Source organism: Pristis pectinata, chromosome 30 (genome assembly GCF_009764475.1).
Source record: "Pristis pectinata isolate sPriPec2 chromosome 30, sPriPec2.1.pri, whole genome shotgun sequence".
In the NCBI taxonomy this organism is placed as follows: Eukaryota; Metazoa; Chordata; class Chondrichthyes; order Rhinopristiformes; family Pristidae; genus Pristis; species Pristis pectinata.
In genome coordinates this window covers 21177766-21191803 of record NC_067434.1, presented here as the reverse complement: position 1 = coordinate 21191803, position 14038 = coordinate 21177766, and the positions used below count along the sequence as shown (strand labels likewise).

At 42.1% G+C, this 14038-nt stretch overlaps 1 protein-coding gene across 1 annotated transcript; it reads right to left on the bottom strand.

Annotated features, from left to right (window-relative positions):
* Positions 1-258: 258 nt before the first annotated feature.
* On the bottom strand, positions 259-13494 carry c30h10orf53 (chromosome 30 C10orf53 homolog). Its single transcript, XM_052041664.1, has 3 exons — positions 13389-13494; positions 6090-6209; positions 259-423 (listed from the first exon to the last, which is right to left on the bottom strand). Exons 1-3 carry the CDS (start codon positions 13480-13482, stop codon positions 359-361), a joined length of 279 nt encoding a protein of 92 aa, XP_051897624.1. The 5' UTR covers positions 13483-13494; the 3' UTR covers positions 259-358.
* Positions 13495-14038: the final 544 nt, after the last annotated feature.

The window sequence follows — 14038 nt, the reverse complement described above, 5'->3', positions numbered from 1 at the left end:
ATATTAAAAGTTATATAACTTGAAAGGTAAACGCGTAGTTGGAATGCTAACTTTCTCCACTGATGTTTCATCCAGTTCCATATCCCCAGCATCATTTGTTATTTTGTGTAAGCACAAGGTGTTGTTACAGCCAGAGAGTCTAGTACTTTGTGAACAGGAATAATGCGACCATTTCATATGGATGAAATGACTTTACTTAATGCTATTAAAATGACTAAAGAATAAAACACAGTGCTATTAAATTAAGCTCGGCTTCGAGATGCTGATAATCCCCAGAGAGGAGCCTATGTCGTTTAGCAGAAATGAGAACAGCCTGTGAAATGCCGAGAAGCCGTGTTTCATCTCTCAGTGAGACTGGTCAATAGGCTGTCCTTACAGCTTTCACTGCCTCCTTGCAAAGTGGGTCCAGTTTCCCATCGCCACCTAAAAATAAATATGTGAACTCAGTCAATAGATTTCCAACAATTTTCACTTTAAGTAATTTTGGATAGATTCCTCCAATAATATATGAAACATATTTTCTAATTAGCAGGATTGAAACAAGACTACAGGTAATGAATATTACTTTTATTATGCGTAAGTCAAAATCTGTATAAAATTAAACTGAATCAAATAATACTTATAAATAGAAAATGAGGAAGCCTGTGTTCGATAACCTACAGGTCCTCTGCAGGTTATGAGCACCTGACTTGTGTATAGCCTGCACATATGAACAAGCGGTTGTGAGACCGGTGGGCTGGATTTGCAGGCTGCTGTAATTTTATGGACTTCTATGAGATCCCCTCTCATTCTTGCCAACTAAATGAATGTTGGTCTGATTGACCCAATTTCATGTACGTCATCCTACCATCCCAGGAATCAGCTGATTGCACTCCCTGTGGTGCTATTTTCTCAGGTGTCTGATGACTTTTTGCCAGTTCAACAGAGAAAGAGAAGAAATGGAGTATATGTGTTCCCTCTGTGGTTCAACAAGAGAGTAAGCAAATACAGGTCCCTCCCCAGGTTACAACAGGGTTCTGTTCCTGCTGTGTGGGAGCTTGGTTTGCGGCAATATCTGAATGTTGAGTTAAACACCCTAGTTTAACTGCACCCTGCCCTTGGTTGGCCCAGGATTTTATTTCAATATATTTCAGGTGGCTGCATTTCCCACTTGCAAACTGGTTAGGTCATGAACAGTTCTCAGGAACAGAACCCTGTTGTAACCTGGGGAGGGACCTGTATTTGGTTACTCTCTCATTGAACCACAGAGGGGACACATATACTCCATTTGTTGAACCTGTAAAAAGTCATCAGACACCTGAGAAAATAGCACCACAGGGAGTGCAATCAGCTGATTCCTGGATGGCAGGACTGACATACAAGGAGAAATTGGGTCAATCAGACCAACATTCATTTAGTTTGCAAGAATGAGAGGGGATCTCATAGAAGTCCATAAAATTCTAACAGGACCAGAGAGACCAAATTCTGGGAGGATGTTCCCAATGACTGGGGAGCCAAGAACCAAGGGTTACAGCCCAAGGATACAGGTTATTTGGTATTGGTTTATTATTGTCACTTGTACCGATGTCATTTAGAACCAAGATCAAGGAAATTTCTTCAGCCAGAGGATGTTCAACCTGTGGATTTCTCCACTACAGATGGCAGTGGAGGCCACATTGCTACATATATTCAAGAAGGAAGTAGATATATTTCTCAGTGCGGAGAGATCATGGGATACTGGGGGCGAAGCAGCAACAGGGTACTGAAGTGGATGGTCAGCGATGATTGTGTTGAATGTTGAGGCAGGCCTGAATGGTTTATTTTTGCTCCTATTTTCTACATTTCCACCTCCCATTGAAACCAATGGCACAAGTCATGAGTAAGTGAGGGGTATGATCAGAATGCACTTGTTTTTCAGTCATGTTTTGACACTGCATTATTGGTGGCAGAGCAAAACCAATGTCCTGGTTCCTCAAGAAGGACGATCCATACAAACCATTTCGGAACTGGTTCGAATTAAGCCTAAATTTACATTAATGCAACAATTCAATTCTTCACATGCAGGAATTTAGTATTTTTTTCTCAACTATTTGACAAACCTCACACAAACACAATCTTTGTGCAATTTAAGCTGGCTTAGAAAAAATATTGAATTGGAGGTCAGAAATGAAGCTGCAGGTCAATATACTTGCAAATATTAGAGAACTGACTCCTCTTTATTCAAAGCTGCTGCATTTAAATGAGATGAATCGGGGGCCTGGTAATTCAATGGTTTATGCTATTGGACTGGGAATTAAAAAATGCTGTACTGGTGTTTCAGGGAAGCAAGTTCAAATTCTAACATAGCTGTCAGGGAATTTGAATTCAGTTCATTAAGTAAATCTAGAACAAAAAAGCTGATAACACGACCACAGGAGGTTCAGATTTTCATCTGTTTAGTTCAGTAATCTCCTTTTGGGAAGGAAATCTGCAGTCTGCACCCATTCGAGACTAAACCTGGTGCCAGGCTTACAACAATCTGGCTGGCTTTTAATTGCTTTATGAAATAGCTTAGCAAGTTGCTCAATTCATGGGCATTTAGCATAGGGCAATAAAATATTGGTCTTACCAGGGTACCAGCGTCCTGTGACTGAGTATAAAAGAGTTGTCTTTGCACAATACCTCAATAGTTAATTCATTATTTTCCTTTGTCAAAACAAAACTTTGAATTATCAGGAGTAATCATGAAGCAGAAAGTCATATATAATGGCTTGGAATGAACTGATATCCAAAAAGATCCCAGTTATTGCAACAATGGTGCCCTTTGGGAATTTCCTGCAGCTCTTGGAAATTAGATAAATGGGAGAAGTTCAGTCCTCCCTCATTAATGAGACTGACCTCTGGTGTACATCCCTGCACTGTGTCAGCTCGAAGCTGACAAATCTGTCGCCAATCGGGTTAAGTAATTTGAGTGACAATCACTCAGCTGAGATCATCTGTTACTTCAAGGTTAGTTGACTGACAATAAAAAAATTGTGTATTAATCATAGCAGAATTCTCATGCTGTGAATCTATGGAGGCAATGCCGTCATAAAAGTGACTGGCAAATTCTTCTGGGTGAGGAAGAAATAGTTTCTTGGTGTGCACAGACCGTACTTGGCCTCTTCAATGTGATTTATGCCACGGTGTGGTGTGATTGTGAATAAATAGATAGAGGATCCAAAGGAATTTGTTTCATGATGTATTGTTTTCAAGTCTTGAGATGTATCATTTTAAAGACTGCTGCAAAAAAATTAGCATTGACTTTGGCACCGAGATGCTTCCACACTTTGAGTGTGACACCCCGTAATGTGAAATGATATATGTACACTTGTTATGTGCAGTCTATGTCACAGCGTATGTAAATTATTTCAAAAGTGAGGGTGTCTGTGTATAGTGTGGCCTGGGCTCAAAAGTACGGGATGAGATTCAGACTTATTTTTCTGAAGTGGGTGAACTGTGTAATCAGTGTTTGGTGCTTTGTCAAACTGTTACTGCAAACAGGGGCTCGTGCCTACATGTTGGCTGTTACCATTTAAAAGACAAAGCACATGAACCATCAAAGACACAAGAAAACAGTAGCAGGAGTAGGCCACTCAGCCCTTCAAACCTGCCCCAGGCCTCAGGTCCCCTTCTGTGCCAGTTCCCCGTAACCCTCAATTTCCTCATCTTTCAAAAAAATTACCTACGTTTCTTTTAAATACCCTGAATTTTGCAGCGTAACAGTCCTGATGAAGGGACTTGGCCCGAAACATTTCCCTCCATAGATGCTGCCTGACCTGCTGAGTTCCTCCGGCGTTTTGTGTGCATTGATCCAGATTTCCAGCATCCGCAGTCTCTCTTGTGTTTCCACAGTACTTTAGCTGTGGCCTCACCAACACCCAGTACAATTGTAACAATACCTCTCTATTGCTAGACTCCAGTCCCCTTGAAATAAAGGCCAATATGCCATTGGCTTTCCTAACCTCTTACCACACTTTCCTGTTAACTTTTTGCATATTATGCACAGGAACACCGAGATTCTTTTGTACTTCACTCATATGCAATCTCTCTCTATTTAGACAACAGTCTGCCTTTTGATTCGTCTTACTGAAATGCATGATCTCACACTTTCTCACATTAAACTCCATTCACTAAGTTTTCACCCAGTCACTCAACCTGTTTACATCCTGTTGCAGAGTCCAAAATATTCTCATCACAACATACTCTCCCATCTATTTTAGTATTGGATACCTTACACTTTGCCACCTCCTCCAGGCCATTACTATGAATAATAAATTATTTGAGCCAAGAATTTGCCCTGGGGTACTCTACTAGTTACACCCTACTAGTTACACTAGTTTAATCCTACTCTCTGTCTTCTACGTGGTAACCAGTCTTAATCCGTGCTAACGCCCTTTTTCCCAAGGAGAAATGAAAAAATGTCAAGATTTTACAGAGATGCTCAAAAGAAACCACTCTTAAATGTATATCCGTGATAGAGTGCTGATAAACTTGGACTAGTTATTTCTTTTACATAAAAGAGAATACATTCCACTTGTTAATAACTACAATAAAAGTGAAAGAGTGGTATTAGATTCAATAACAGATGCTCCCATTGGTCCCACGAGGAAATGCCAGGGTAGGTATACCAGCTGTGTGAGATCAGATTCGTCAGAATTCAAATTATCCAGTGAAGAGAACGGCATGGATCTCTTTTATCTTTTTCTCAAATGTGTTTGTCTCTCCAAACATTGTTAGAAGGTTGCAGCATCAAATTACAACCCGTCTGTCAATAGGCAGTGAGTGTCTCATCAGAGAGGCCTACTGGGATAGGTTCAATTATAATATCAAGATGCTGAGGCAGTAAGACCCTCGGAGAGGCCCCACGAAGATGAGAATGGTCGATTATAAACCTAGTTTCATGATTGACAAGGGTAAAGCATTTTGGGAATCGGCTGAAATCTGATTGGCCATAAAATGATTCAAGTTGGTGCTATAAATGTAATCATTCCTTCAAAGACAATGACTCTTAAATAAAATATATATTTCTTAAAGCATTACATTTTAACATTTTGAATTGCGGGGCAATAGCTACAATACGTAAGGGAAGAAAATAGGCGCACATACAAACAAGAGGAGGCACAAGAGATTGCAGACGCTGGAATCTGGAGCAACACACAAAAAATGCTGGAGGAACTCAGCAGGTCAGGCAGCATCCGTGAAGGGAAATGAAACAGTCGACATTTCAGGTCAAGACCCTTCATCTGGACTGAAAGATGGAGGGGAGATCGCCGGCATAAGAAGGTGGAGGGAAGGGGTGGATCCAGGTGAAAGGGGTGATAGGCAGATGGGGGAGGGGAAAATGGGAATAGCGACCGAGGCTGGGAGCTGATGGGTGGAAGTGACAAAGAGTCTGATAGGAGAGGAAGGTGGAGCTTGGAATAGAGGTGGGGAGGGCAGACAGGAGAAGTGGGGGAGGGGACCCAGTGGGAGGGGTGTGGGGGTGATGGGCAGATGGAGTGGGTAGGGGAGGGGAAAGAGACAGAGTGATGGGGGGCTGGGTGGATCAGGAGGAGAGAGAAGAGGGACAGAGGGGGAGCAGTTCACTGGATGTTGGAGAATTCAGTGTTCATGCTGCCAGGTTGTAGACTCCCCAGGTGGCATATGAGGTGCTGTTCCTCTAGTTTGCATTTAGCTTCAACTTGGCAATGGAGCAGGTCATTCACAGGTTGTTCCCAGGCTATGGCAGGGTTCCATTCCTGTGAACTGTTCATAGCCCAAACAGTTTGCAAGTCAGAAATGTGGCCACAAACTGAGTTCCCACGTGGCAGAAGATGTCCGCAGCCCCTCAACAGCTGGCAAATCCATCCTGCCAGTCTCCCAAACACTTGTTCATATGTACGGGCTATAGATAAATCAGGCACTTGTAAGCTGTGGAGGACCTGCATTATTCAGTGACCTCTAATTTGCACTATTTAGCCACAGCTGTTTAGTCACTTTCTAACTTAATAATTGCTCATTATGATGTCTCAATATTTAAATTTTCTGAAAATGGAAAACATTGTGATTATTTTTGGGCTGGCACCAAAATGATTTCTTGAATTGCTTACCAAAATCAAGGTCTGTTATGTTACATGTGAAGACAACAGCTCCACTCACAACAAGTTCCACAATGTTCCAGTCAAGAGATTGTTCTTCGGCCCAGGAGTGACCACTGGCTTCCAGCATTGCTTCAAAAGAGGAATCCAGTAAGATCCATTCATTCATTGAGGACATCCTTCCAACTACAAACAATGCACTCTCAAACAGTTTATATATAATACAAAAAAGCAAAACTTTTAAGTTAAATAAGATCAAGACAAAACTTAAGGCCAAAATCCTGTTACCTGACTATCTAATCTTCAGTGCTAGTTTAGGTAAATAGGAAAGAAAACAATGGTCTGTTTGTTTGGCAGTCTTTGCCACAAATCATTTCTAGTTCTCCAAGAGGAAACTTTTGTGCCATCAAAAAACTGGTGAAAAACAAAATTTCCAACCATATTGAACACTTTAGACTATTAATGACTATATAGGATCAAAGGTACTGCATAAATTGGACATCAATCCTGTAATTTATCAATGGCAACATTGGATCCTTGGTGGATTCCAACAGTATCTTTTCCTAGAGTCACAGATACATCCAGTGGCAGATTAGATCAACAGAGGTTCAATGACACAATGGCGCAGCTGCCTCACAACTCCAGTACCTGGGTTCAACCCTGATCTCCAGTGCTATCTATCTTGAATTCGCACATTCTCCCTGTAACGATGTGGGGTTCCTCCTGTATTCCAAAGATGTGCAAGCCAGTATGTTATAGAGTCATAGAGTCTTACAGCACAGAAACAGGTCCTTCGGACAAACTGTTCCGTGCCAACCAGGATGCCCATCCAAGCTAGAATCATGTGCCCACATTTGGCCCATATCCTTTTAAACCTTTCCTATTCATGTACAACTGTCTTTTAAAGGTTGTTATTGTACCTGCCTCAACCACCTCTTCTGGCAGCTCATTCCATTTATATACTACCTCCTGTGTAAAAAGAAATTGCCCATCAAGTTCCTATTAAATCTTTCCCCTCTCACCTTAAACCTATGCCCTCTAGTTCTTTCTATTCCCCAACCCTGGGAAAAAGACTCTGCGCATTCACCCTATCTATGCCCCTCCTGATTTTATACACCTCCATAAGATCACCTCTCAGTCTCCTACGCTCCAAAGAGAAAAGTCCTAACCTGTCCAACCTCTCCTTATAACTCAGTCCCTTGAGTTCTGGCAACATCCTTGTAAATCTTTTCTGCACTGTTTCCAACATCTTTCCTACAGCAGGGTGACCAAAACTGAACACAGTATTCCAAGTGTGACCTCACCAACATCTTCCACAACAACATAACCTCCCAACTTCCCACTCAATGCCCTGACTGATGAAGGCCACCATGCCAAATGCCTTCTTCACCACCCAGTCCACCTATGACTCCACTTTCAGGGAATCATGTATGTTAATTGACCATTGTAAATTGCCCCGAGTGTGTAGGTGATTGGTGTAATCTGGATACAGTTAATAGGTTTAAAAGGGGATTACATTGGGATCAGTTTAGACTTAGTGGAAATGGGTGGTTGATGGTCGGCATGGACTGAGTGGGCTGAAGGGCCTGTGTCCTTGCTCTGTGATATCATTTCAATGGCTGGGAGTAGCATGCCACCTATCCTTGGTCCTCACCCCCACCCCCCCCCCCCCTCCACTTGTAGGGTCTCCATTTACTAGAAAGATCTTCCGGCAGGAATTTGACCCCCACAATCATTTGTGGACAGAATAATGAGACCACGAGCAATTCTGGTGGTAAGTACAAATAGTAATTCAAGGCACCTAAATTGTAATGCCGAATTCAAAAGATCTGACATTGGAAAAAATAAAACTTGTTTCTTGTAAATGCTCAGTTTATTTGCCATTGTAAGTGCAATAGCAATGGTAACCCAAGGGTTAGTGCTCTGAACTAACAACCTGTGTAAATTGGTAAAGTGGTTTATTATTGTCACATGTACCAAGGTACAGTGAAAAACTTGTCTTGCATACTGTTCGTACAGATCAATTCATTACACAGTGCATCAGGTAGTACAAGGTAAAACAATAACAGACTGCAGAATAAAGTGTTACAGTTACAGAGAAAGTGCAGTGCAGGTAGACAATAAGGTGCAAGGTCATAACGAGGTAGATTGTGAGGTCAAGAGTTATCATACTAGGGGACTTTTCAATAGTCTTATAACAGTCCTTGACCCTGGTGGTGCGTGCTTTCAGGCTTTTGTATCTTCCATCTGATGGGACAGGGGAGAAGAGAGAATGTCTAGGGTGGGTGGGATCTTTGATAATGCTGGCTGCTTTGATGATGAGGCAGCGAGAAGTGCAGGCAGAATCCATGGAGGGGAGGCTGGTTTCTGTGATGTGCTGAGCTGTGTCCACAATTCTCTACAGTTTCTTGCGGTCACGGGCAGAGCAGTTGCCATACCAAGCCATGATGCATCCAGATAGGATGCTTTCTATGGTGCATCTTTTAAAATAGGTGAGGGTCAAAGAGGACATGCCAAATTTCTTTGGCCTCCTGAGAAAGCAGAGGTGCTGGTGAGCTTTCTTCGTCATGGCGTCAATGTGATTGGACCAGGACAGGCTGTTGGTGATGTTCACTCCTAGGAACTTGAAGCTCTCAACCCTCCCAATCTCAGCACCGTTGATGTCTTGAATAATTTAAACTCTTGACAAGTTGTGATACTGAATAGATTGGGTTAGATGTTCCATCTTCCAAATCACTGGCTGTTTGCCCATCGGCATTGCTGTTTGCTCCAGTGTAGCACTTGGTGATCATAAATCCCACAGAAACACTTTGACCTCAGGTTGACACAATTAACATTTTCACAAGGCATGAATTTTTATGGCCATCAGCAATCATCACAAACATTCAAAGGTTACTAAAGTGAAACATATACTAAATCAAAATAGAACTAAACTGAAAAATGAATAAAATTAAAACATTAGAAAACAATAAATAAGTAATTGTACTTAAATTAGTTCAATCAATTAAAAATATACAAGATATCTTTAGCTTACCTTTCTCCCTTGCAGCCATTCCTCTCCATTGAAATGATGAGAATCACTGAACTTACATCACACTTAATCTGGTGCTGGTTCAGGGGACAGATTCCTCAGCATAAATCTGAGAATCTGCTGATTTTCACAAGAATGGAGCAGGAATAAGCCCACCAGATTTAATACGATCACTCTATTATTAGACTCCAATGACAGAGTGCAATCTGTATGACAATGATGATAATCTGTGATGTAGTTTGAGATCTCTGTGCTTCAAACTTTCTCACTGTTGAGATGAAGTTATTTCAATTGGTGCCAACAGAGCCATCAGCATTTCGATGCAATTGAACCCAGTGACAGATTAACGAGACTGAGATTCTAAGGAGTCATTTGACTCACTTTTATCTTTGCTCAACTCATTTCAGAACTTATTTTCTACTTCACCCAACAAGTTGAGTTCAGCTGTTTTAGCTTTGATTTGATATTGAAATTATGGAACATGAGTGAGGTACTACAACTTTCAATTATTATATCCCTGGGGTGAATTGTACTTTCTTGTTTGAACATCCCCCAACTTTCCAAGTCTCCTGTGTAAGGATATGCATTTGTACCTCAGCACTCTCTCACAGAGCAACTCAAAACCATTATCTCCAATTGGAATCCAATCAAGATTGAGAAGATCCCATGTACTTGTATTATAAAATGATTTAGTACAGAAGGACATTTAACAGTTCATTCAGAGACCAATCAATTCATTCCATTCCCCTGTTCCCAAGTGTTTAACCTTCAAACACTTGTCCAATTCTCTTTAGAATGATACTATCCAATCTCCTCAACTCATTCTTTCAGGCAGTACATTCTATATCACAGCAATACATCACGTATAAAATATTTTCTCATTTTGTTTCTGGTTCTTTTGCCAATCACCTTAAATATGTGACCCTTGGAAAGAAAGAATTGAATTCATATATTCATGTTCCTTTCAGGATGTCCAAAATGCTTTATAGCAAGTAAAGACTGGTGCAATGTAGGAAAACTGGCATTCTACTTATTCAGCGTAAGCTTCCATAAACAGTCTTGTGACAATGTCCAGATAATCGATTTTATTTGTACTGATTGGGGGTGATTATTGTTCTGGACACCAGGAGGAACCCCCCTTCCTGCACTCCTTTTAACTGTTGCTGTGGGTTCTTTAACAACAACCAAAGAGAGTAAATGGGGCTCCGGTTTACTGTCTTGTCCAAAAGATGGCACTTCCAACAGTGTAGTCTAGTTATTGATCTTTCTGCCACTGGTAACAGCATAGAATCTGCCAAACACTGCTGTCCACCTGGAGACTGATCAAATTATTTGATTTTGGGGTATTTATTGACAAAACCACACCAGCCAATAAGGTGTAGGTGGGACGGTATGTGTGTGCGTCTGTGTATGTGTATGTGTGAGTCTGCGTGGGTTTCTGTGTGTGTGTGTGTGTGTGTGTGTGTGCGTCTGTGTATGTGTATGTGTGAGTCTGCGTGGGTTTCTGTGTGTGTGTGTGTGTGTGTGTGAGAGTCTGCGTGAGTGTGTGTGAGTCTGCGTGAGTGTGTGTCTCTTGCAGCTAACGACGTTCAGCAAAATCAGAAAAACAGTTTATTTAAAGAGTCAAGGAGAACAGAAATTGCAGCAACTTCTCCCCATAAAAAGGGTAATTTCTTCAGAAAAATGCAGTGAGGATAGTTAAATCACAAGAATGCAAGAAAACAGGAGCAGGAGTAGGCCATCAGGCCCTTCAGGCCTGCCTTACCATTTAATGCAATCGTGGCTACACTGCCCTCAACTCCTCCTCTGTGTCATTTCTCCCCTCTATTCCTCGATCTATAAAATATTTATCCACCTCCACTTTAAAAACTTCTAATGATCCAGCTTCCACCACCCAGCGGGGCAGAGAACTCCAGAGGTTCACCACCCTCTATGAGAAGACATTTCTACATACCTCAGTTTTATATGACCGGCCCCTTATCTTGTAGTTATGTCCCCTTGTTCAAGACTCTCCCACTCATGAAAACATCTCAACATCGACCCTGTCAAGCCTCCTTAGGATCTTGTATGCTTGAATAAGGTCACCCCTTATTCTTCTAAACTCCAAGAAATACAGACCCAAGCTATTTAGTCTCTCTTGGTGGAACAACCCTCCCATCCCACTGCCTCCAATGTTACTAGAATCATGTGTATTAAACCACTCACAGTCACGAATAGCAGTGTGGGCACCAAGTTTAATTGACAAGGAGCTTGCCCAATCACCTCCACTCTCACTGGCTGTAGTGTTGTGAGATTCGTCCACGAGAGGTTACTTTTAAAAATTGATTTATTCATGGGATGTGGATGTTGCTGGCAGTACCAACATTTACTGCTCATCCCCAATTGCCCCTTGACTGAGCAGTTAAAAGTCAAACACATCATTGTTGTGGAGTCACATATAGGCCAGACTTGGCAAGGACAGCAGATTCCCTTGTCCGAAAGAGCATCATCTGGTTTATACAACAATCCAGTAGTTTCATGGTTACCGTTGCAGAGATGCAGTTTTTAGAAAAATTCTGGATTTATTTAATTACTTGACTTTAAATTCCCGGCTTACCATAGTTAGATTCAAATTCATATCTCACACAAAAGTCCACAACACCATAACCATAAGACCATAAGATATAGGAGCAGATTAAGGCCATTCAGTCCATTAAGTCTGTCTTGTCATTCAATCATGGAAGTTTTTTTTCAACCCTATTCTCCTGCCTTCTCCCTGTAACCCCTTACCAATCAAGAACCTCTCAATCTTTGCCTCAGATACACCCAATGACTTGCCCTCTGTGGCAACAAATTCCACAGATTCACCACCCACTGACTGAAGAAATTCCTCCTCATCTCAGCTTTAAAGGGACATCCCTTTACTTTGAGATTGTGCCCCCCAGATCCCAGACTCTCCTACTAATGGAAACATCCTCTCCACGTCCACACTATCCAGGCCTTTCAGTATCTGGTAGCCTTCAATAAGAATGGGTCCAGAACTGTTGCTGCCAACATTGGCGAGTGCAATGATAGCAGCAACAGTTCCGGACCACTGACCCAGGTTTATGAGTTTGAATCTCAGCATTGTGAATGGGAAACTTAACTTCAAACAGACAATAAATCTGTTGTGTGTTAAAGCTAAACTCAGTTATCCAAGGTAGGTGCCATGCTTTGAGAGTGAACAATGTTAGCAGAGGTTGTCCTCACTTATTCTAGCTTTTATATTTGAAAAAATAGATATGATATGCTCTTAGTGTTTCAGTTAGTACACATGGTTTCCATTAGAACTATTTCTTGTACCTTTCATGGTGAAATGACTCTGTTTCACTTTGCACTTGTTCTAACACTTCATGGAGGTATTGGTATTGGTTTATTATTGTCGCTTGTACCGACGTACAGTGAAAAACTTGTCTTGTATACCGTTCGTACAGATCAATTCATTACGCAGTGCATTGAGGTAGTACAGGCTAAAAACCATAACAGAATACAGAGTAAAGTGTCACAGCTACAGAGAAAGTGCAGTGCAATAAGGTGCAAGGTCACAACAGGGTAGATTGTGAGGTCAGAGTCCATCTCATCGTATAAGGGAACTGTTCGATAGTCTTATCACAGTGGGATAGAAGCTGTCCTTAAGCCTGGTGGTACGTGCCCTCAGGCACCTGTCTCTTCTGCCTGATGGGAGAGGAGAGAAGAGAGAATGACCCGGGTGGGTGGGGTCTTTCATTATGCTGGCTGCTTCACCAAGGCAGCGAGAGGTATAGACATGAGTCCATGGAGGGGAGGCTGGTTTCCAAAGAGGAGCTATGAGTAGGCCTGATGTATTTTAAATGGAATAGTGTCATGGAGTTATACAGCACGGAAACAGGCCCTTCGGCCCAACTCACCCATGATAACCAAGTTGCCTAGCTGAGCCAGTCCCACCTGCCTGCTTTTAGCCCATATCCCTCTACCCCTTTCCAATCCATGTTCCAGTCCAAATGTTTATAGGTTGTAATTGTACCCGCCTCTACCCCTTCCTCTGACAGCTCGTTCCATAGACCCACTACCCTCTGTGTGAAAAAGTTGCCCCTCGGGTCCCCTTTAAATCTTTTCCATTCACCATGAACCTGTGCCCTCTAGTGTTACACTCTCCTACTCTGGGAAACGTATTGATTTGATGGCAAAATGAATGTAAAGAGAGACATGCACCAATTGTATTGTATTTCCTGCAAATATTTTCATGAATAAAGTAAATTTTGGGGGAAAAAAAAACAACTTACTCCGGAGCCCGATGAGCCGCGAGGTCCTGTAGTCCACCACCCCGCACGACTCATACGGACCGTAGCGGATGGTCACCTTCTGGGGCAGAGGCATCAAGGCGTCAGCTTTCTCAATCCACTCTCATGCCAACCAACAACGCAAAACGTTGCTAAGGAAATGAACTCACTCACCGAGAGAGTTGTAACTTCCGGAGGACAGCTGGAAAGTTGGTGATTTGTTCGTAACTCTTCCAAATTTACTGCCAGCATTTTCCTTGCTTCAGATTAGTAGCCTCTGTTAATTCTCTGCTGCTGGTAAATTAAGTCTCAGCTTAAGGTGACCAACGTTGGTCTGCTTTACAATGCCCCTTCAATCTTTGGATGCACCCAGACTTGGTCTCGCAGTAAATTCCCATTTTCTGTTAAGGTCGCTGTCACTGTTTGCAAAGGCTACAGGTGTCGGTATTTGCTGCCATGTCTTCAACACAGTTTAGCTGTGTTTTGTGTAGGTCAGGCAGCATCCATGGAGGTGAATGGACAGTCGACGTCTCAGGTCGAGACCCTTCACCTGCACTGAAATATAGAGGAGAGATAATTCGTTTCTTTGCTCCAGTGCATTGGGGAACGGCAGCAAATGTTCTCCTGCAGCAGGGAGTAAAAGGAAAAACACG